The 20,469-nt window shown below is 46.8% G+C and overlaps 2 protein-coding genes across 5 annotated transcripts; both read right to left on the bottom strand.

Annotated features, from left to right (window-relative positions):
* Positions 1–1,079: 1,079 nt before the first annotated feature.
* Positions 1,080–6,688, bottom strand: LOC309347742 (protein NKG7-like). The gene is made up of 4 exons (XM_081872508.1): positions 6,148–6,688; positions 5,175–5,321; positions 3,992–4,126; positions 1,080–1,499 (listed from the first exon to the last, which is right to left on the bottom strand). Exons 1-4 carry the CDS (start codon positions 6,320–6,322, stop codon positions 1,318–1,320), a joined length of 639 nt encoding a protein of 212 aa, XP_081728634.1. The 5' UTR covers positions 6,323–6,688; the 3' UTR covers positions 1,080–1,317.
* A 4,267-nt stretch (positions 6,689–10,955) lies between these two features.
* Positions 10,956–20,244, bottom strand: LOC309347482 (uncharacterized protein). 4 transcript variants are annotated; one of them, XM_081872107.1, is made up of 7 exons: positions 19,418–20,244; positions 18,984–19,042; positions 16,864–17,067; positions 15,486–15,608; positions 14,624–14,755; positions 13,245–13,397; positions 10,956–11,525 (listed from the first exon to the last, which is right to left on the bottom strand). In XM_081872107.1, exons 2-7 carry the CDS (start codon positions 19,000–19,002, stop codon positions 11,419–11,421), a joined length of 738 nt encoding a protein of 245 aa, XP_081728233.1. In that variant the 5' UTR covers positions 19,003–19,042; positions 19,418–20,244; the 3' UTR covers positions 10,956–11,418. The 4 variants fall into 4 exon arrangements, with proteins under 4 accessions (XP_081728233.1, XP_081728236.1, XP_081728234.1 ...); XM_081872109.1 differs by lacking the exon at positions 10,956–11,525 and adding an exon at positions 11,537–11,815; XM_081872110.1 differs by lacking the exon at positions 15,486–15,608.
* Positions 20,245–20,469: the final 225 nt, after the last annotated feature.

Below are 20,469 nucleotides of genomic sequence, written 5' to 3'. Positions count from 1 at the left end.
CGTGGAATCTTGACTTCCTTTACTTCTTTGGGTTGAGGGGGTAGGAAGCGGCCTGGCGCAGGGTTGATTTATTTATTGTGGTGGTGATTTGTTTAAACTGTTTTTGATCTTGAATTTTAAATCTCTATTAACCTGCCCTGGCCCCGATCAGTGAAGGGCAGGTCTTAAATGTAATGCTGGCGTTATTGGTGATGATTGATGGTGGCAATGATAATGATAATTACCATATTTTTTGCTCTATAAGACTCACTTTTTCCCTCCTAAAACGTAAGGGGGAAGTGTGTGCGTCTTATGGAGTGAATGCAGGCTGCACAGCTATCCCAGAAGCCAGAACAGCAAGAGGTATTGCTGCTTTCACAGCACAGCGATCCCTCTTGCTGTTCTGGCTTCTGAGATTCAGAATATTTTTTTTTTCTTGTTTTCCTCCTCCAAAAACTAGGTGCATCTTGTGGTCTGGTGCGTCTTATAGAGCGAAAAATACGGTAATAATATAATAGGGGCAGGGGCAGTGACTGAGAAGACTAAGCTGATTCCTGTCTTTTTTGGCCCAATGGTCAATCATATCTTACAGGTTGTATCCAATGTTATTCCTGCTCAGAGTAGCCCCATTGAAATTAATGGCCAGGACTAACTAAGGTCCATTAATTTCAGAGTGGGCCTACTTTGAGTAAAATGTACTCATAGTTTTTAATTTTATTTCATTTTTCATCATCATCATCATAATTACAATTTTTATACTGTGCTTCATCCAAGGGTCGCAAGGCAGTTTAGAATATAAAACCACAATTTGTAGCATTTTACTTTGTGGTGTTTACAGAGGTTTAGCTATTTGCGATGATTGTTTCCCCTTATACCTGTTCTTGATTTTTAGATACAATTTGAATTTTGATTCCCCAAAGGATGCTTCATTCAATTGTCAACGCATCTGTGGTGCGTGTTTTTGCAATGTTTTTGTATTTGCTTTTTGTTTTAACCTATGTTGCCTTGCTGTAATATAAGCAACATATCCACTATACAAACAAACAAACAAACAAACAAACAAACAAACAAACAAACAAACAAACAGACTGAAGACCAGACAGTGGCACTATTCATTTATTTAAGAATTTATAAACCACACTTTCATCCCTCCCACCCCACCCCACCCCAACAAGGCAGCATACAATTTACAAATCTTTGTTTACATCCAAGGAGGCATCTCCTCTCTCCCCCCCACCCCCATCTCCTGTACATGCACTGACAATTTCTGAAGCACAAAGGATTGCTTGGGACCCATATACCCCCGACAAACACAACACAGACAAGCACCCCTCTCCATTATTTATGAAGGGACCGCCTTGCTGATACAGACGTCTTTCTTTCCCCTTCTGAATCCTCCAAATAGCTTGACGAGCTCGAGGTCCATTCTGAGGAGCTCGAAGTGATTGTGGAGCTTTCTCCATCTGAGAAACCGGATCCGTGCACCAGCAAACGTTGATGTGCCATCAGGCTGAACAAACCTACAGAAGGGGTGAGGGTGGGGAAGGGAAGTGGCGGTAGCAGCACAAAGTGGTGAAGCGGCACATTATTTCATTTAGATATTTCATTTAGAATTTATTTTCTTATTCCTTGATCCCTTGTTTCAGGGATCTACTCAATGGCTTGCCTTGATCTGGAAGGAGACCTAAAACCTATTCAAGCAAAAAAAGATGACAGCACCAGCATAAGGTGCAAATATTCCCTGAGTAGGACTGACAGTTTGGTAATCCTGAGAATGAATCTGGCATTCTGAATTTCCAGCACAGTTCCTGGATAGGAACTTGGCAGGGTGGAATCCAGATTAAAGACAAGAATTTCGGATTCCCCCTACCCCTGGACCTTGGGGAAAGCTGAAACGCTAATATAGTTTCAGTGGTGACCTCATACTTTTGCAACTTCCTCTCTAGGCTATATCATAGAATTATATGGAAGGGACCCTGAGGGTCATCTTGTTCAACCCCCTGCTTTGCAGGAATATGCAGCTGCCACATACGGGAATCAAACCCACAACCTTGGGATTACCAGCACCATGAGCCATGTAGGCTGTGTGTGTGTGTGTGTGTGTGTACACATACATACATACATACATACATACATACATACATACACATATTAGAACTCTTACAGCATTTCTTCCAGAGCACATTTTATGTATTTTAAGTAAACTACAGTCCCCAAAGATACTTGGCGAGTGCAGCTATCACTGTGAAACTGATCGAAGCGAGTTTTGCATGTATGTTGTGGATGTGGCCAAAGTATGCTTGGCTTTAAGATCAGGGTTTCTGGTGGCAGGGAGGCTTCTAAGCATGTTCTAGCTGAATGCCCCATGTATCCCCCTTTGCCCCTTCATGCTCAATGTGCAGACAGTCTGAACTGGAACTGGTGCACACAGGGGAGGAGATCTTGTGCCATCTAGTGTCCAGAGGTGGGAAATGCAACTCATCAAGGCATATATGAGCCCTTCCAATCCTGACTCCAGTCTGTTTCATGGGGAGGCCAGCTCAGGATACAGTCCAAGCCCAAGGCAACACAAAAGAGAAGGGAGGGGAAACACATTCACTGAAGAAGACAAAGCAAAGGGGGGGGGGAAGGCAGCAGGAACTGAACTGAATTTGACTCTAAGAAATATACATCCATATTACAAAAAGAAGTAGATGCATGAAAACCATGGCCTTAGCATCAACAGGCATAAAAATGCCGAATTAGCATTAAAAAAGAAAAGAAAAGAAAAGGTAAAGGACCCCTGACAGTTAAGTCCAGTCGCAGATGACTCTGGGGTTGCAGCGCTCATCTCGCTTTACAAGCCGAGGGAGCTGGCCTTTGTCCACAGACAGTTTTTCCAGGTCATGTGGCCAGCATGACTAAGTTGCTTCTGGCTCAACAGAACACCGAAATCAGAGCAGCGCACAGAAACGCCGTTTACCTTCCCATCGGAGCGGTACCTATTTATCTACTTGCACTTTTTGGCGTGCTTTCAAACTGCTAGGTTGGCAGGAGCAGGGACTGAGCAATGGGAGCTCACCCCATCGCGGGGATTCGAACCACCAACCTTCTGATCGGCAAGCCCAAGAGGCTCAGTGGTTTAGACCACAGCGCCACCCACATCCCTTAAGAATTAGCATTAACAGGTAGCTAAATACAGAGGAATGTGCAGGTGCAGGTGTTTCAAAGTCCAAAAGTGAAAATGGCAGCGGCCCTGAATGCAATTACAGAAATTCTCGATTGGAACCATTTTTTCATCTGGCTGATGAACGATAAGGTGATGTGACACCAACCATAAAAGGTAAACGATACCCATTTGGGATAAAGACATCCATGTGCCTGACACACATTAGGATAATAGGAATAAACTGATGCTACCCCAAAATGGCCACCTTGCTGCCAGGACTTTTTGTGAGGCTGGAACAGGGTTTTAGAACTGCCAAGACAGCAGGTCCATGAGACACAGGAGCTGGATGCATAGCTTGTGTTGGGTACAGAAACTTGCATGGCAACTCCTTCCCAGTTTAAGCACTCAGAGCAGCCAACATACCACACTACAAGCAGCCTTAAACATTATCCTCTTCCCTCACCACTAGGGATGGAAGTATCAGTCAACTTTGGTTTCTTCTCAGTTTCTTGTTTTTTCCAATGTGACATTCAGGTCTCCACATTTCTGCAGCAATTTGCAGTAAAAAATAAAATAAAAATCCTAATGCAAATTCTTCAGTACTATAGGGCAAATTTATCTTAATAAACACATTTTGTATGCAGTTAACATGGTGCTGTTGTTGTTTGCAAGCATTTTCTCCTAATACAATGCCTTTTTTATGTATTGTTTTCACTAATATATCCATTTTAATGCACACTTTCCCCAAATATATATGCATTTTTTTAATCAATGTTGTTTGGCTGAAGAACTGCGTCACAAAATTCTGACAAGAGTTGTCCTTAAATGCAAATCGGACAGAATATCTTCTCCCTCCTGACTCACCGCTTAAAATGAAGGAAGGGCAGGAGGTCCAGGCCATGTAAAAAGACCACAGGTACGTGATATTGCCTGTTCTGCTGATGGAGTGTGTGGAGATACGGATGGTGTAAATGCTCAGAGCTAAGAACACCAAGGCAGCTGGAGGGAAAACACAAGGAGGAATTTAGTGTGTGGTCCCCTGTAATGTTTTAAGAGAGACAGCAGAACTGCAACAATCTAGCTTCTACTTTTTAGGCCAGTTTTTGGTTTGGGCCCCCTGAACCAAACCAAACTGTGCCCTGAGGAACTTGGGCTTTGCCAGGAGCTTATCTGAGGTTCCCCAGCTAAAAGAGAGAGAGAGAGAGAGAGAGAGAGAGAGAGAGAGAGAGAGAGCTAGCTCCTTTGGGAGAGAGCTTGACTGTTGATCGCCCCAAGCCTAGTGCCAGTGGTCAGCTGAGTTGGGCACTGGCTGAGGGTCCTTGGAGTTCAGAAAGTCCTCTCACTGGCACATCTCATGCTCTTCATTTCCCCCACCAGAAGGCAGAAGTCCTTGCTGCTCTACTGAAAATTACTATTATTATTAATATTAATATACCACCCTTAATCATAACATCTCAGGGCAGTTCACAGAATAAAATACAGGATAAAAGTAAAGGGACCCCTGACCGTTAGGTCCAGTCGTGGACAACTCTGGGGTTGTGGTGTTCATCTCGCTTTATTGGCCAAGGGAGCCGGCGTACAGCTTCCGGGTCATGTGACCAGCATGACTAAGCCCCTTCTGCCAAACCAGAGCAGTGCATGGAAACACTGTTTACCTTCCCGCCGGAGCGGTACCTATTTATCTACTTGCACTTTGACATGCTTTCGAACTGCTAGGTGGGCAGCAGCTAGGACCAAGCAACGGGAGCTCACCCCATTGCAGGGATTCGAACTGCCGACCTTCTGATCGGCAAGCACAAGGCTCTGTGGTTTAGACCACAGCGCCACCCGCGTCCCAAAAATACAGGCTAAAAACAAGTAAATCATTAAAACAAAGTAGCAAAACAATAACCATCACCCCATTCCCACACAAATGACCTAGCATTCCCACCTGCTGTCTGCCCACCCCCAAAATCAGGTTACAGATGGACTGACTTAATGTAAGCTCATTCTGTATGTGTCCTGAAATGCAACATTCTTCTACTTCTTTATATGTGTATATATATACCTGCAATCAAAGATCCCATTGCAGCAACCAGGTAGCGGTATATTGTGAAAGGGGAGGAGTAGCGGTAAGTGAACGTCATAAATGAGGCCCCAACAATTCCACAGAAAAGGGCTAAGACCAGGAGTGTCCGGGCACCATAGACATTGGCTGCAGTGGTGGAACAGAAAACAAAGGAAGACTTATTAGAGGTGGGGGAATAGCGAGGCTCTTCCATGGTCACCTTCTCTCTCTCATAAACACACACACACACACACACACACACACACACACACACACACCCATGTCTCTTCCCAAACCCAAATTCTCCATCAAGGAAATGTACCTTTTATAGAAGGAACCCTTTTTCAGACTGAAAGCTCACTCCCTTCTGAGCAACTATCTAAGTTTCACCTTTGCGCAGTTAGGCCAGCTTCCACACACAGTAAGACCAACAATCACCCCTCTCTATCCCAACAAGCAAGAGGTATGGCCACAGTTCAAGGACATGTTCCTGTCAGGTGAAAAACACTCGAGAGGTACAGCAGGGCCACTGAGAGGTGTGTTCTAAGGAGACTGCTGAGGGCCAGACTGTGAGACTTAGAGGGCCACATTGGAAGGTATTGCAAGCCCCCCCCCACCTCTCTCTCATCCTTTCCCAAATCCAAATTCTGCATTTAGGAAATCCATTCCTCCCACCGCACACTAGTGCCATTATTTATCTTTTACATTTCAGCTGTGATATAGGCAGGGCTTTTTCCCCAGCCAGAAGTCCCAGGAGCTCTGCTGCCGTATCTCTCAGGTGGGCACTATTGCCATTCTAAGAGAACTAAGGAGAAGTTTGTGGTGAGCTCTGGCGCCTCTTTTTCTAAAAAAAATAGCACATGGTAGGATGGGGAAAAGGTGGGTTTTTATATCCTTCCTTATAGGTGAACCTCTGAATGACCAATTCCTGAGGAAAAGAATCTAGGGCTGTCCGCAGGTGTGGGAAACTTACGTGAAGCGGCAATGAGATCAGAGCACACCTGCTTGATACAGACTTTCCAAATGCCGCTGTAGTAATTCTGCATCTTGGTCTCCACTAGGATCCAGTGGTGATCCATGACAGCGCAGACAAGCAAAATGATAGTGAAGACTGTGAACCCTGTAGCCAAGACTTCGTTCCACCCCATAGCTCTGTCAGTAGGTCTGGGGGCTTCCCTCTATTTCGGCACTTGCTTCCTCTAAGCGGATCCCATTTTGAACAGTGGTTTCCTGACAGGATTTCTCGACATGGCCAGAAATGGCAATCTACCCCTGCCTCCTCTTGATTTATGAAAAGCTCACAACCTGGAATCCTCTTTAAAAGCCTTCTCTTTAGAGTCAAATCCCACTCCTAGTTCCATCGTTTGCTTCTTGGTTACCTTGACTACCGTGGAACATCCCATAGCCATCAGTAGGGTTTCTGTTGGCCAAGCAGGCCTGGCTTAACTATCTAATGGGTGGGTGCATCTTCGCTGGTAGGGTGCAAGGGCTTTTAGGCCATCTTCACACCATACATTTAAGGCACCACGATAGCACTTTAAAGTCATTGCTTCCCCCCAAAGAATTCTGGGAGCTGTAGTTTTTTTAAGGGTGCTGAGAGTTCTCAGGGGACTTCTACAGTGGTACCTCGGGTTACATACGCTTCAGGTTACATATGCTTCAGGTTACAGACTCCGCTAACCCAGAAATAGTGCTTCAGGTTAAGAACTTTGCTTCAGGATGAGAACAGAAATCGTGCTCCGGTGGTGCAGCAGCAGCTGGAGGCCCCATTAGCTAAAGTGGTGCTTCAGGTTAAGAATAGTTTCAGGTTAAGAACGGACCTCTGGGACGAATTAAGTACTTAACCTGAGGTACCACTGTATTTCTCTCACAGAGCTACAGTTCTCAGAATGGTTTAACAATCAATATCTCTTCACAGAGAACTCTGGGAATGGTAGCTCTGTGAGGGGGGAGAATAACAACAACAACAACAAAACAACAACAACAACAACAACAACAACAACAACTCAATTTATATTCCACCCTTTATCACAAGATCCCAAGGCAGTGTACAACATTAAGAACGTATTTTATGGAGCACAGTAAAAAAGCATAATAAATAACAGACTGCATAATAATAAAATTACCATAATAGCTGGCCCCTCGCCTAGCTTTAACAGGCCAGAGATTATTTAATGACCAAAAGGCTTGGGTAAGGCTGAATGTTTTTGCCTGGCACGTAAATACATGTAATGATGATACCAGGTGAGCCTCTTGGGGGAGAGTATTCCAGTTGGAGAGCTACCACAGAAAAGGCCCAGTCTCCTGTTGCTATCATCTGAACCCCTTTAGGAGTAGGGACATAGAGAGAGGCCTTAAAAGGGTAAAGGAACCCCCTGACCATTAGGTCCAGTCATGGCCGACTCTGGGGTTGTGGCGCTCATCTTGCTTTATTGCCCGAGGGCGCCGGCATACAGCTTCCGGGTCATGTGGCCAGCATGACTAAGCCGCTTCTGGCAAACCAGAACAGCGCATGGAAACGCCGTTTACCTTCCCACCAGAGCGGTACCTATTTATCTACTTGCACTTTGATGTGCTTTCAAACTGCTAGGTTGGCAGGAGCAGGGACCGAGCAATGGGAGCTCACACCGTCGCGGGAATTTGAACCGCTGACCTTCTGATCGACAAGCCCTAGGCTCTATGGTTTAACCCACAGTGCCACCCGTGCCCCTAGAGAGGGGCCTTAGATAACAGATAACAGTTTGTATAGGGAGAGGTAGTTGTTTAGGTCCTGAGGTACTGAAAACGGGTCTCCTGACAACTCTCAGATCCCTTAACAAACTACCACTCCCAGAATTCTTTGGTGTTCTTCCCCGACTGCTTCAAGCAGTATCATAATGTTTTAAATATATCACGTGAGTGTGGTTTTCAGACTCACTGAACTCCTCCAACCCAACAGACCAGCAATATGCAAAGCCTCCTTCCACATGTCCCTTGCCTGCTCTAAATATGAATATTTTTATTTAGTGCTTGTTAGCACATGGAGAGTGACTTTCCTCATTAAGCAGTGTGCCGATCTTGCTTTCATCTCTCTCTCCCCCCACCCTCATGCCCATATATTTTAGATTGTAAACTCCTCAGGGCAGAGATCTGTGTAACTCTCTGAAGTTCAGTGCTGTATCAACAGATGTACAGTGGTACCTCGGGTTAAGAACTTAATTCATTCTGGAGGTCCGTTCTTAACTTGAAACTGTTCTTAACCTGAGGTACCACTTTAGCTAATGGGGCCTCCTGCTGCCGCTGCACAATTTCTGTTCTCATCCTGAAGCAAAGTTCTTAACCTGAGGTACTATTTCTGGGTTAGCGGAGTCTGTAACCTAAAGCGTCTGTAACCTGAGGTACCACTGTAATAACAGAAATGACACATACCACATGTCTGGAATGAAGGACTGACGCTTCTTTCCAGAGCACTGTGGCATGTTGCCCAGGCTTGGTTAGAGATAGCCATCAGAGGGGAGCCGGAAACTGGCAACCAGGAACTGTGGGACAAGCCAGGAATCAGTGAGCAAAGCACCAAAGCCAGGAGGCAGGATCAAGTGGCCAGGCCTAGCCAAGGGTACAAAGTGGCCAGGCCAGTCAAGGATACAAAAAGACCATGATGCTCAAGCACAACTCAATTGAGACAGGAAGCATTTCAGACCCACTTCCTGTCCTAGAGGTTCCAGTGGCCAGGCTGGTTGGCCATAGCCATGCCCCCTTCAGTTCAGTGCATCACCACACAGGGGAGAGATCTGGCACAGATGGTGTACACATTTAAAGCACATGGCTTCTCCCAAATATTCCTGGGACCTGTAGTTTACCCCTTGCAGTGCTGCATTTTCCAGTAATCTTAACACACTACCATTCCCAGGATTCTTTATGGTGGTGGGGAAATCACACACTTTAAATGTATGCCATGGATGTGGCCACAGACTTTCCTATCGGGCCCATTACTGTGCTGTATCTCTTTGGTTAACAATCACGCACACTGCCCTCAGTTAAGACAGTTTTGGGACCGCAAAGTTTCAACACCATGTGCCCTGAATGGGGGGCAGTGCATAGATATGGGCTCATCTGTCGGTTTTGGTGCCTCACCACATCACTGCTTAGCCTTACGTGGACACCCTGACCTTGCCATACCCACACTAGTGTGTTTCCACCGCTGCGACCATTAGGTGTCGCTGTAGCTTTGAAATCCATGCAAAAGCTGAGGTGAAGTTTGGAAATGTTGAGTAAATCAGTTCACACACACGAATCCTTAACAGGCATATTGAGGAAATGGGAAAACTCAGCTGAAGGCTGCCGAGGGTTGGCCAATGTCTCCAAGGCAAACAGCCAGATTGGGCCTCTTTGTTCAATGGGGAAACCTTACAGTGCAGATCGGGGGGGGGGGTGTGCCTTTAGGAGACAGTGTGTGGGCATATCCACTTGTAGATTCTGTCCCATATCTTCATTTTTCTTTTTTTGTCCTGTCCCCCACACTTCCCACACTTCCCAGAGATAACTGTGGCCTGATCCACAGAAGAATTAATGAGAGGCAGATTTGGGCAGTGTTATTGGTTCCCCCACATGAAGCACTGAGCCCGGGTGTGTGTGTGTGTGTGCAAAAACCACCCCAGAAATTTGTAAAGGAATGTGTCAAAGAACACTCTATAATCCCCCCCCCAAAAAAATCCTGTTAAATATAATTGTTGTGTATTGCTGAAAAGGTGTAACATGGGGAAATGCCACTGGAGTATACTAAGTGATATCTGAACTTCTTGATGCATTGATAATTAACTGTCATTGTTCTCTGGTAGCTCTGACATGAGTGTTTAACCTTAGATCACATATGAAGCTATTGAATTGCAAGTTCTCAATCTTGGAAGGGTGGTGGGAGAAAAGAGTTTCTCTGAGAAAAGAGTTTCTCAGGCTCTGTGGGAGTAAGGATGTGTAAACGAGTCCCCTGAAGGGAGAGGAAAGGCCTCCAAGCAAAATGGAGACTGTAAGGAGAGAGACTATTGGTCATAGAAGAAGAGGAGGAGGAGGAGGAGGAGGAGGAGGAGGAGGAGGAGGAGGAGGAGGAGTAGTAGTAGTTTGGATTTGATATCCCGCTTTATCACTACCCAAAGGAGTCTCAAAGCGGCTAACATTCTCCTTTCCCTTCTTCCCCCACAACAAACACTCTGTGAGGTGAGTGGGGCTGAGAGACTTCAGAGAGGTGTGACAGGTCACCCAGCAGCTGCATGTGGAGGAGCAGGGAATCAAACCTAGTTCACCAGATTACAAGTCTACTGCTCTTAACACTACACCACACTGGCTCTGTTTGGAATTATCTCTCCCCCCCCCCTAAGATGCTGAACATGCGCTGGACTTGCGCAAGATATTGTGTGGAATTATTTTGATATATCATTTACTGTTTTTCTGTTCTGTTTTGAAGAAAGTTCTGCAAATAGAGCTTTGAGTAATATCTGATGGGTCTGGACAATGTTTTGTTCCAAAAGGAGTCAGTTTTTATGCATCCAGTTGCTTCAAGCTACACAATAATCTCTGCAATAAAGCTGCCCCCCCGACTACTGAGATCCCCCCTGGGTGGCTGGGCTCCAAGAGCTGCAACCACATCAGCCTTGGGCTGCAAATCACCCCTCCACCATCTCCACCCACCTCTGGTTCAGAGATTTTAGCCTTGCACAGGGCGCTACATTATCAAAGTCCGCCCCAGGAGAATGGAAAAAGTTAGGTGTCGGAACATTAAAAAAAGAGAGAGAGAGATGCACACACAAGTTTTTGCATTCCATGTTAGCATCTTTCCCAAATCTAAATTTCATAGCAGTGGGTTTGTATGGAACAAATTTTCAAAGTAAATGCATCGAAATTAAGGGACCAAAGTTTGGGCTCAATGATACCTACCTCTCACCCTTGCACTGCCACTCTCCTCAGGTAAACTCAATCTTTACCACCAAATTGTAATTGTTTTCATCAGCAAAGAGTGAGGTTTTCATGAGGAAAGTGCTGGGGCAAAAATAAACAAGCAAATAAAGTCCTTGGACTCGGACCCGGAAAGCCCAGACCTGTGCCTAGAAATATAGAAGACAGGACCCTTAGTCCCCACGTGGATGTTCATTTCAATGGTTCAGCTCTCAGTAAAAAATAATAATAGCTGAATGGCACACTTGGGGGTTGAAGATGTAGGCTGACCTCCTGGCCCTTTCCTGTTACAGTAAATTTCGGATCTTGTGACTCTGCTTTATGTTGGGATTCCCTGTTCACACCATTGTGGATCCAGGCAGGATGTGCAAGAAGCTTTTTGCATATGGTTATTCTTGCTTGGTTTTCTTTCTTGCACTCTGCATCCTTAATTAAAAAATAAATAAGTAAATAAAAATCTTTTTTTTTTAGGGGGGAAAAACCTGCATTCTGATATAACAAGATTTTTTGGATATTCCTTCCAGGGTATTTCTTCAGCGACGGGGGGAGAAAAAACTCCTGCATCAGAATCCTTAAATGTGGACATTCTAGACTGATTCAAGTCCGATGCGCTTCCGCACTCTTCTATGTGACCAAGATCAGGCGACGTTGTTTTGGCTCGAGGCCATCATGCGTGCTGTTGTTTCCCTCAAGTTCTATCAGGATGAACAGGAGTACTGTTTGAGGCAGGGTGGGTGGGGGAGATTGGGGAGAACACAAGTTGTTGGTAGACTTATTTATTATTTTATTAATCATTAGCATTTCTAAGCAAGAAACCAAACAGAGATCCAAAAAATAAAAATAAAAAGCTATCATAAAACCAAACACTACCTTAAAATGACTCCTGGAATAAGAAGCCCATTGCCACCGGCCTGAAGTTCAGCAAAGAGGGCTCTGTATCTTAATGTCAGGTGGGAGGGAGTTCCACAGGTTTCGGCCCACAACACTGAATACATCATTTGCAGTTAGTGTCAAGCTGTATATCTGAGCCATGTCAGCCATGACAGAGACTCCTCGAAGATCTTAGTGATCAGGAAGGAGTATAAGGGCAGACTATACTATACCCAAGATGCTAGAGGCCTTGTAAATCAGTGCAAGTGTCTTGAAGCAGGCCCGGTCATCTATGCACGGCCAGTGCAAGCTTTTCAGCACCAGAGCTATGTGCTGGCAGTCATCAGCCCCCATCGACGACGCATGCAAGGCCAGCTCTAGCAAACTGAGGCAATGGCTGGGTGTAAAATTTGGCCCCCAGGCTCTCCACTCACTTGCTGGCTTTCGCATGTGGCTAGGGCTGGCCCAAGGCGTTTGGCACCTGAGGCAAACCTGAGGTGCCCCCCGCCCCCAGCCAGGGAAGAAGGGGTGAGTGAAGATTCACATCAAGAACAAGGGAGAAACGAAGGTCTACATTAGGAACAAGAGTAAGAGGAGACCAGCCACACCGCCTATTCATCAAGTGGCAGCAGATCTGGCCTCTAAGGAGTGTGCCACAGCTGTTGCTGCCACCGTATTCCTTGGCGGTTGGATCTGCTGCCCCAGTGGATCCTGTTGCTTGAGGCGGTCACCTAAACTTGCTTCATGGATGTACTGGCTCTGCACACGTCCCTCCAGAACCAACCCCTGTCCTCTTCCCCACTGCCCTGGCTCCTGCTTGGTCGTTCCCCTTGTTAACACTTTTGCAGCCACTAACATGTGGGTACCATTTGCCATGCCTTTAGCCTCAGGCTCCTCCTCCCCTCTGGCTCGCTCTGAGGCAAGGCTGGGGTCCTTCAGAGCAAGGCGGTTTGCACAGGTCGGTCCAGGAGAGTGCCTGCTGCTGCTGCTGCTGCAGTAGTTTTGTTGCCACGGCTCTTGGGACTTCATGCCTATGCTTTTAAGCTGTTAAATATTTTAAAAGAATTTCTAGCCCCCTGGGATGCCAGCTCCTTCCCAATATTTTTGGGGTGGGGCAGAGTCCCTTCAACATCTAGAAAGCACAGCGGCAAAATGCAGAGCCAAGCATGGCGTGGCTTCAGCAGCTGGCTCCTTTTCTTTTCTCCTCTCCCTCCCTTCTGTCTCCCCCCTCCTTTCTGCATCCCCAATATATCAGGGCGCAAAAGGAAAACTCACTGTTTGTCAGGAACAGGAAGCTGGCCAAGCAGCCTATCCCAAAGGACCAGGAGAGATACTTTGGAGAGGTAGTATGAGGGATTGGGCTGCCCAAGGTGCTGTTGGGTGAGATTGACGTGCCGTACAACACCATGGTGATCAGGGAAATGATTCCTGTGGGTACGAAAAAAAGAGCACTCAGCAGAAAGCCCTGACAAAAACCCTTCTCCTGCAGGGAGTTGCCGTACCCTGCAGTATGCTATTTGATGCACCGAAGATCCTCGGCCCACATTTAACATTTCACTCAGGCATGGAGGCCAACAGCATCCCTCCAGGCCTCTCCATCTGCCCCCTCCCCAGGACACCCCTTACTGACACTGTTTCACACCCTCCTTGAATGCAATTGCCTGGCTGGAATGCATTTTTGAACTCTGACCGTGCTTCTTGCTCGCCTGGCTGGAGGATAGAGAATTGTGAGGGCAGATCTACACTGATGGTTTATAACGCTAAGGAAGTGTTAAGGAATGGGTTTCATAATGCAGACGGACACATTACGGTCTGCCTTTAACGTTCATAATGCGTCATTGAAATGTGACACCAGAGGGCAGTGCCCACCACTGGCATGGGGTTCCTGAAAGACTGCCCAGAAGCATAGGAGCTGTGGTCCCTTTGCCCCCCCTAAAATATTGGAGGGGGACAGCCCCCCCAATAAGTTGATAGCCATTGCCATTCAAATGATGAGTGTATATATGTCTTGTGATTGATTTTGCGGGCAAGGCTTACCTGCCCTCCCAGCAATACTTTGGACCTCAGTGGCCTTTGAACTGAAAAAAGTTCTCTATCTCCTTGTTTCCTCTACAATAATTCTTTGCTTTCCCTCTGTCTGCTAATATCCTATTTGTATAAATTTCCTAATAGCCTAACTGCAACATCCTACTTACACTCTCACTAGCAGATCAAATAAGGGGAGTTAAGCTGCGAACAAGCTAGACGTTTGCAACTTTTCCTCCCCTCTTTGCCTGCTGAAGAGGCTGGTGAAACTCTAAAGCCTTACTTGGGTGTTATATAAACTGGGAAATAAAACATAGAATCATGGAATTGTAGAATTGGAAGGGGCCATGAGGGCCATCTAATCCAACCCTCTGCAATGAAGGAATATTTTGCCCAGTGTGGGGCTGTAACCAATGGCCCTGAGACATTAGCTCTATCACATCCAAGGCTATGGGGAGTGCAGCAATTACGAGGCAATAAAACTGGGAGGGTCATCCCAGCACTGAATAATGGTCACTTACTTAACAGGGGAGCTGTAAAGAACACAATAATGCAACGTGGGCATAGTAGAACTGAAGTATTGCACAAATGCTAAGGGCAAATAATCAGCCTTGCAGAGAGAGCGGTACCTGTGCATAAATTGGTGACAGCTGGCCACCTGGATAGCCTTAAGCTGGTGCTGGACAGCAATGTGCAGGCAGCTGCCACCAAGCCAAAGAATGTGCTGATTGACATCAAGATTCTGGTGACAAGGAGGATGTCTGGGGAGAATCAAAGGTGAGTGATGCTGAAAGACAGATGTGCGAGAGAATCGGTTCTTAGCATTACAGAACAGTAGGGAACAGGGGGGGGTCATTCAAATTTATTTGCATCTTAATGAGGAGCTCCCTCTCACACACTCCTCAAGCCAGCGTGGAATCTGAAACATAGCTGTCCTTTACAATCCCCACTCCTGTGAATTTTGCAGCACAGTTCTGCAACCAAAGAATGAGCACAGAAAAGCATTTTTTAAGGGAGATTGTGCAAGTACACAGGTGCCAGGACTGGAGTCAGCCAAGCACATCAGCAGGAAGAGGCAGAGTCAATTGTCAGTGAAGTTAACTCTTTATTCAAGGAAACGGCAGACAACTCAGCAACCCTTCCCAGCAGGTCTTGCCTCTATGGACAGTTGCCAGGGCTGAAGGGCCCTGCCTTTCACCCTTTCTAAGGCTCCTCTTTCCCCAGATGTTTTCCAAGCTGTCTCAAACTCTGTCTGCACACCTCTGGCCACTGTTTTGCTCTCATTATTCTGCATGTTCTTGGAGACCAGGGGGGATAGGGACTTGCTGCAGCAGGAGACGGCAATTCCTGGGATTCTTCAGCAGCCTTGGAGTCTGATCTTCTGCTTGTCACAGGCTCTCCCTGCTCACTAAACCCTGTTGCCCCCCTCAGCATCCAGCCCCTTCTCCCAGTTCTCTCCCTCTGAACTTTCCCCAGTGTTCCACCACTAACCTCCTGGCTCTGAGCACTCCTCCTCTGGAGTTTCCCTTGGGAATTCCCTGGCTGAAGCCCCCAACCACTCCTCATCTTCCAGCCACTCCCTGGCAATGGTGTTGGCCCAAGAAATTTTGCTACCTGAGGCAAAGGACAAGATGGCATCCCGCTCCTGTGTGCCAATCAGGCAGGCACCTCAATCTTCCTTCAACACTGGTAATAGGAAAGTGTTCCTCACTACCCCTTAGGGCAGAGCGGTCCAACTTTTCATACCAAGTGGGCCACAAGGGTACTTCAGACCTGCAGGCCACACACTGCCGTGTCACACGGCGGGTGGACTAATTGTGGTACCAGGCTTTGGGAAGGAAGTGGGAGACACTGACAGGGTCCTAGAGACCTACCACCTTGTTCCCAAAGTGGGGAAAACACTAAGCCAAGGGCATCAACTTTCGGCACGTTGCATGCGCTGCAGCAGCACCTGGGGCCCCCATTATAATGATATCTGGCAGGCAAGCAGCCTGTTAAGCAGTAAGGACTCTTCATCAGTTTATTTACAAGAAAAAAACATCCCGAGCATGGCGTTCTGCCTGCTCTCATTAACCTTAGTTGCTCAGTCTGACTCATCGTCCCTCCCCCAAAAGGAAGGATGCCAAAATCCCGCCTTTCTTCTCCTTCCCTTCTGTTGCTCTCTGATTCTTTCCAACCTCCTCATATGGGGACTGCACGACCGACCTATCTCTTCCCCAGAAGACGCAGCCTCCGACTCTGGCTTATCTGCTGGTTGCCTGGCAACACTTGGGCCGACTTCCAGCTCTTTCTCTCTTTGGGAGCTAACAGCTTGTTCTCTGGGAAGGAGGGGGGGCAGGCTGTCTTCTCTAAACTCTGACAGACAGCTCTCATCCCCAGAGGCAGCCCATTGCTCACTCAGCTCAATTTCTGAGGCTGACTCTTCTGCTGCGCTCGGGGGGGGGGGCACATTCCTGACACCCATGAGGCCTCAGATGTGACATTTGGTGCTTTGCAAGACACTGGAAGTCACATTGGACACCCCATGGTGTGGATGTTGAACACCCACATTAGTTTGTGGGTGCTCAGGCACCCAAGGCCGTTTATAGTCGGTGCTGGTAAACTAAGCTTTTGCCAGCCTGCCAAAACAGGCCTTCAGGACTGCATAGTGGAGCACCCTGACTTAGGGGGTGCAGGAGCACCCATAGCCCCACCCTACATCACTTTCCCACTCCACCTCCTCCCTTGCCATTCACTGGTAGGGTCAGACCTGGCAACACATTTCCCCAATCCTTGACATGGGTTGCCAAAATTCAAAGACCAACCCCCAGGTGCACTGCCGGGGTGGGGAAAGATGGAGGGAGGCAGGGAGGGAAGGGGGCTGCCTTACTTGAGTTCAGCCTAATTCTCTTGCATCTTCTGCTTATGCATATGTTCCAGAGGCCCAAATTGGTGACGAAATCCTTGTGGAAGATCTCAATCCAGGACGGAGAGAGAAGACTGATAAACAAACCGGCCAGGCCAACGCAGCTGAATATTCTGATGAAGAACTTGTACCGGAAGGACAAATGGCTATCTTCAGAAAGGTGGACTTCTGCCGGGAGGTGGGATGGGAAGGGGTGATGGGAGTGAGATGTTTTAACCCCCGTCTAACAAGCCAGAAGCACCAGCATCCATAAAACGTGGTTCGTGAAAACATTAAATTCCAAACATCCACATCAAAAACACAAGCAGGCAGCAGTATTCTAAATAGTGTGCTAACATCCAATGCCAACATAGAATCCTATGCTAGGATGTTAGGCACCAGGCACCTCCATTATGGAAAAGAAGAGTCTTGCATCCTCTCTGGAAAGGTCTGCTCATATGATGACGATGATGATGTTCTATTTTTGACAGTGTGACTTGTGAACTGCTCTGGAATTTGTAAATATAAATCGAACTAAAAAAAAAAAATCTGTAGGGTCACCAGCCTCATATAACCAGCATGCTTGAGCAAAGGATCCAAGCTGCATACCCGATCCTTCACAGGGAGTGTAACCCTATCAAGAGCAAGCAACTTCCCATTCATCTGGTCTAGGGAACCACCCAGTAATGGTGCCTCAGCCTTATCTGGATTGAGCTTCAGTTTATTGGCTCTCATCCAGTCCATTACCAAGGCAAGACAAGGGTCCAAGTACCTGCAGATGTAAAGGATAAGCAGAGCTGTGTGTCATCAGCATATTGCTGGCAACATACTCCATACCTCCAGATGACCCCCACTTAGCAGTTTCATGTAGATGTTAAAGAGCATAGGGGAATAAAATCAAACCCCGAGGAAGCCCAAATTGAAGGCTCTATGGGGCCGAACAGCTCTCCCCGAGCATCACCCTCTGAAAATGACCACTCAAGTAAGACCAGAACCACCACCAAGCAGTGGCTCCCAGGCCTAACTCAGACAGTGGCTCCAAAAGCCATTGAGAAGTTTGATGATAATTAACAGGAACACATCTCCCCTGTCTTTCTCCCATGAGAGTTTATCGTAAAGGGCAAACACAGCAGTTTCTGTGTCTAAACCAGGCCTAAATCTCAACTGAAATAGATCTAGAAAATCAGTTTCCTCCAAGAGCTCCCAGATGTAGCCCCTGACCATCTGCTCATTTCTGTTCCATCGCTCTGGCCTCAGGTTGCTGCTGGTGAGGGGCTGAAACTGCTATCTGGGCTGCTTCCTCCTGCTGTCTCCCACCAAGCTTTCCTCCAAGCTCAAGGGGGGCTACAACAAGAGCCTCATTTCCCCATAGACAATTCTCCAGGGACCACGTAGCAAAGGTGGACAGGAACTGAGGCAAAAGTAGGCAAAGCAACAGGTATTGTACTTAACTCTTTATAGGAGGCTGCGCTGCAGTCACCCAAGAGTCTGTGGTTTGCATATATACAAAGGCCATTCGCCTCTCTCCAGACAAACAAGAGGCATGGTCCCAGCTGAAGAGCACATTCCAGCCAGGCAAAAGCACTCAAGGATGGGCTGTAGATTAATGGCAGGATATCTGCTATGCATACATAAGGTGCTACTTCCCAGGGTTCTTTGGGGGGGGAGCCATTGCTGCTTAAAGTGTCATGGCACTGCTTTAAATGTATAACGCAGATGAAGTCATAGAGATAGGATAGACAGACAGACAGACAGACAGACAGACAGACAGACAGATAGTGGCACCCTGTCCAGGGAGCACCCTCCCATCAAATGTCAAGGAGATAAAGAGCTACACAACTTTTAGAAGACATCTGAAGGCAGCCCTGTATTGGGAAGTTTTTAATGTTTAGCTTTTTAATTATGTTTTTTTTATGTGCTGGAAGCTGCCCAGAGTGGCTGGGGAAACCCAGGCAGATGAGTGGGGTATAAATAATAAAATTATTCTTATTTTATCATAAGATCTATTTCTTTCTACACTTCTGTATTTAACTCATATTAAATAGTAGGCACATTAAATAAATGGAGATGTCTCCGTCAAAATCTTTTGTGCTGTTCATACTTACTTTTCTTCGTAAAATGCATCTTTAAGCGGTGGGAAAGAGTCACAAACACAGCAGAGGCCCTGTCAAGAGACACAACCAAAGGAAACTTGGGTTCAGCTTTCAGCAGAGAGATTTTAGCACTGGATAAAAACAGAGCAGAGGCCAAAGCTTTTCTTCCTGTGCAGATGATGAGTCCAGAATGAAGGCAGAGCAAGGACTTCCTTCTCCTGCCCTCGCTCTGACATCACCATCCTGAAGCCAATTCTCATGCATAGTGGATTTTTGAGACGATATTTACCTTTTCCCACCTGTGGCAGTTGGTAATCCCTGCTGTAGGGGTACCTGGGAAGACCTCTATGGGTACACGTGTGAGGAGGGCTATTCTAAAATAGTATCTATCCTTGTCATACATCTGTTTCCCGCTGTGGCTATTTTTCTGGTTCCTCTCCACTTACCAGTCCTCTGTTTCCCATGTACGTGACTCAGGCTTGCTTCTTAGATGCTTGCTTTCACCCTCTGCGGTCAGCAGTTCCTCTGGCCACAGCAACAAGCTCAGTGGGACGCACCCCTTCTTCTGTAGAACATCCCCAGCTCGGCTCAGCTTTCTGGAATCTCCTAGCCAGGTTCCAAATGTCGGTAACTGCCATAGAACCTTCTTCACCCACCTGGCTCTCAGAAGAACTTCTCTCCACAAGTGTAGGGGTGGTAGTCAGTGGCCCAGTTTTGACCCTCCAGGCCTCCTTATATGCCCCTGGGGACTCTTTCCAGGCCACACTCCCTCCTCAGCCCCCCTCCCCACACCCAGACCCAACCCTCAATATGACAGCTTTGCAGGGGAGGCTGGCCCAGTTGGGTAAATGGGCCACCACCCTGCCAATCTCAGTGTGCCCTCAGCCAGTCCCTGCCTGTCTACCTTGTATTTGCAACCAGTCCAGGTGGGTGGAACTGCCTGTCAGCTTCCTCCCCCTCAAGCTCAGTTTTGCCCTTGTGGAACTTAGCAGGCAGAAGAACAGGAGCAAAATTAGAGTGAGTTGGCTCTGGCTGTCATTGGTTCTGGTGCCAACTAATGTCGGTCTCCTTGCCTTCTGCCCTACTAGACCCCATGGGCACCAGCTGGCCCTATGCTTTAGTGGTGGGTGGGTGATGGAGCAGCTTGTGAATGGGGATCAAGCTTGGCTCCCTTCGATGGTGGCAAAACTGAAAACATGTGATGCCATATCTCAACCTTGCTTAATTAAGTATGGCCAGGAAATTCTCTCCATGGTAGTCCCATGCCACGCCACATGTTTTTAAAAAAATATTTTTATTCATTTTCAAAGACAAATTTATACAACCATTTTCGAAATTTATTACATAGTCTTCTTTTTTGACTTCCCTCAGTTTCTCTGCCAATCTTCCGTTTTAATCTTTTCTTTTGTTTACACATTTCTAATTTTTCTATTGCCTTTAAATTATAACCTCCCCAATCTTATTCCCTTTTTTACAATATTCCTTATATTTTCACAAA

This window comes from Podarcis erhardii (genome assembly GCF_964252035.2).
Source record: "Podarcis erhardii genome assembly, chromosome: 7".
Lineage (NCBI taxonomy): Eukaryota > Metazoa > Chordata > Lepidosauria > Squamata > Lacertidae > Podarcis > Podarcis erhardii.
The sequence above is the reverse complement of the archived record's forward strand: the minus strand, read 5'-3'. Positions and strand labels throughout refer to the sequence as shown.

Excerpts from the sequence above, each read along its gene's own strand:
- LOC309347482 (XM_081872107.1), bottom strand. Across the intron at positions 14,756-15,485 it reads GGAGTGCTCAGAGCCAGGAG|ACATCCTCCTTGTCACCAGA; the intron begins GTTAGTGGTGGA and ends GATTCTCCCCAG. Across the intron at positions 11,526-13,244 it reads CTTCCTGTTCCTGACAAACA|GATGCAGAGTGCAAGAAAGA; the intron begins GTGAGTTTTCCT and ends TTTTTAATTAAG.
- LOC309347742 (XM_081872508.1), bottom strand. The coding sequence starts at position 6,322 with ATGGGGTGGAACGAAGTCTTGGCTACAGGGTTCACAGTCTTCACTATC. Across the intron at positions 4,127-5,174 it reads AATGGGATCTTTGATTGCAG|CTGCCTTGGTGTTCTTAGCT; the intron begins GTATATATATAC and ends TTTTCCCTCCAG. Across the intron at positions 1,500-3,991 it reads CCCTTCCTTCATTTTAAGCG|GTTTGTTCAGCCTGATGGCA; the intron begins GTGAGTCAGGAG and ends CCCCTTCTGTAG.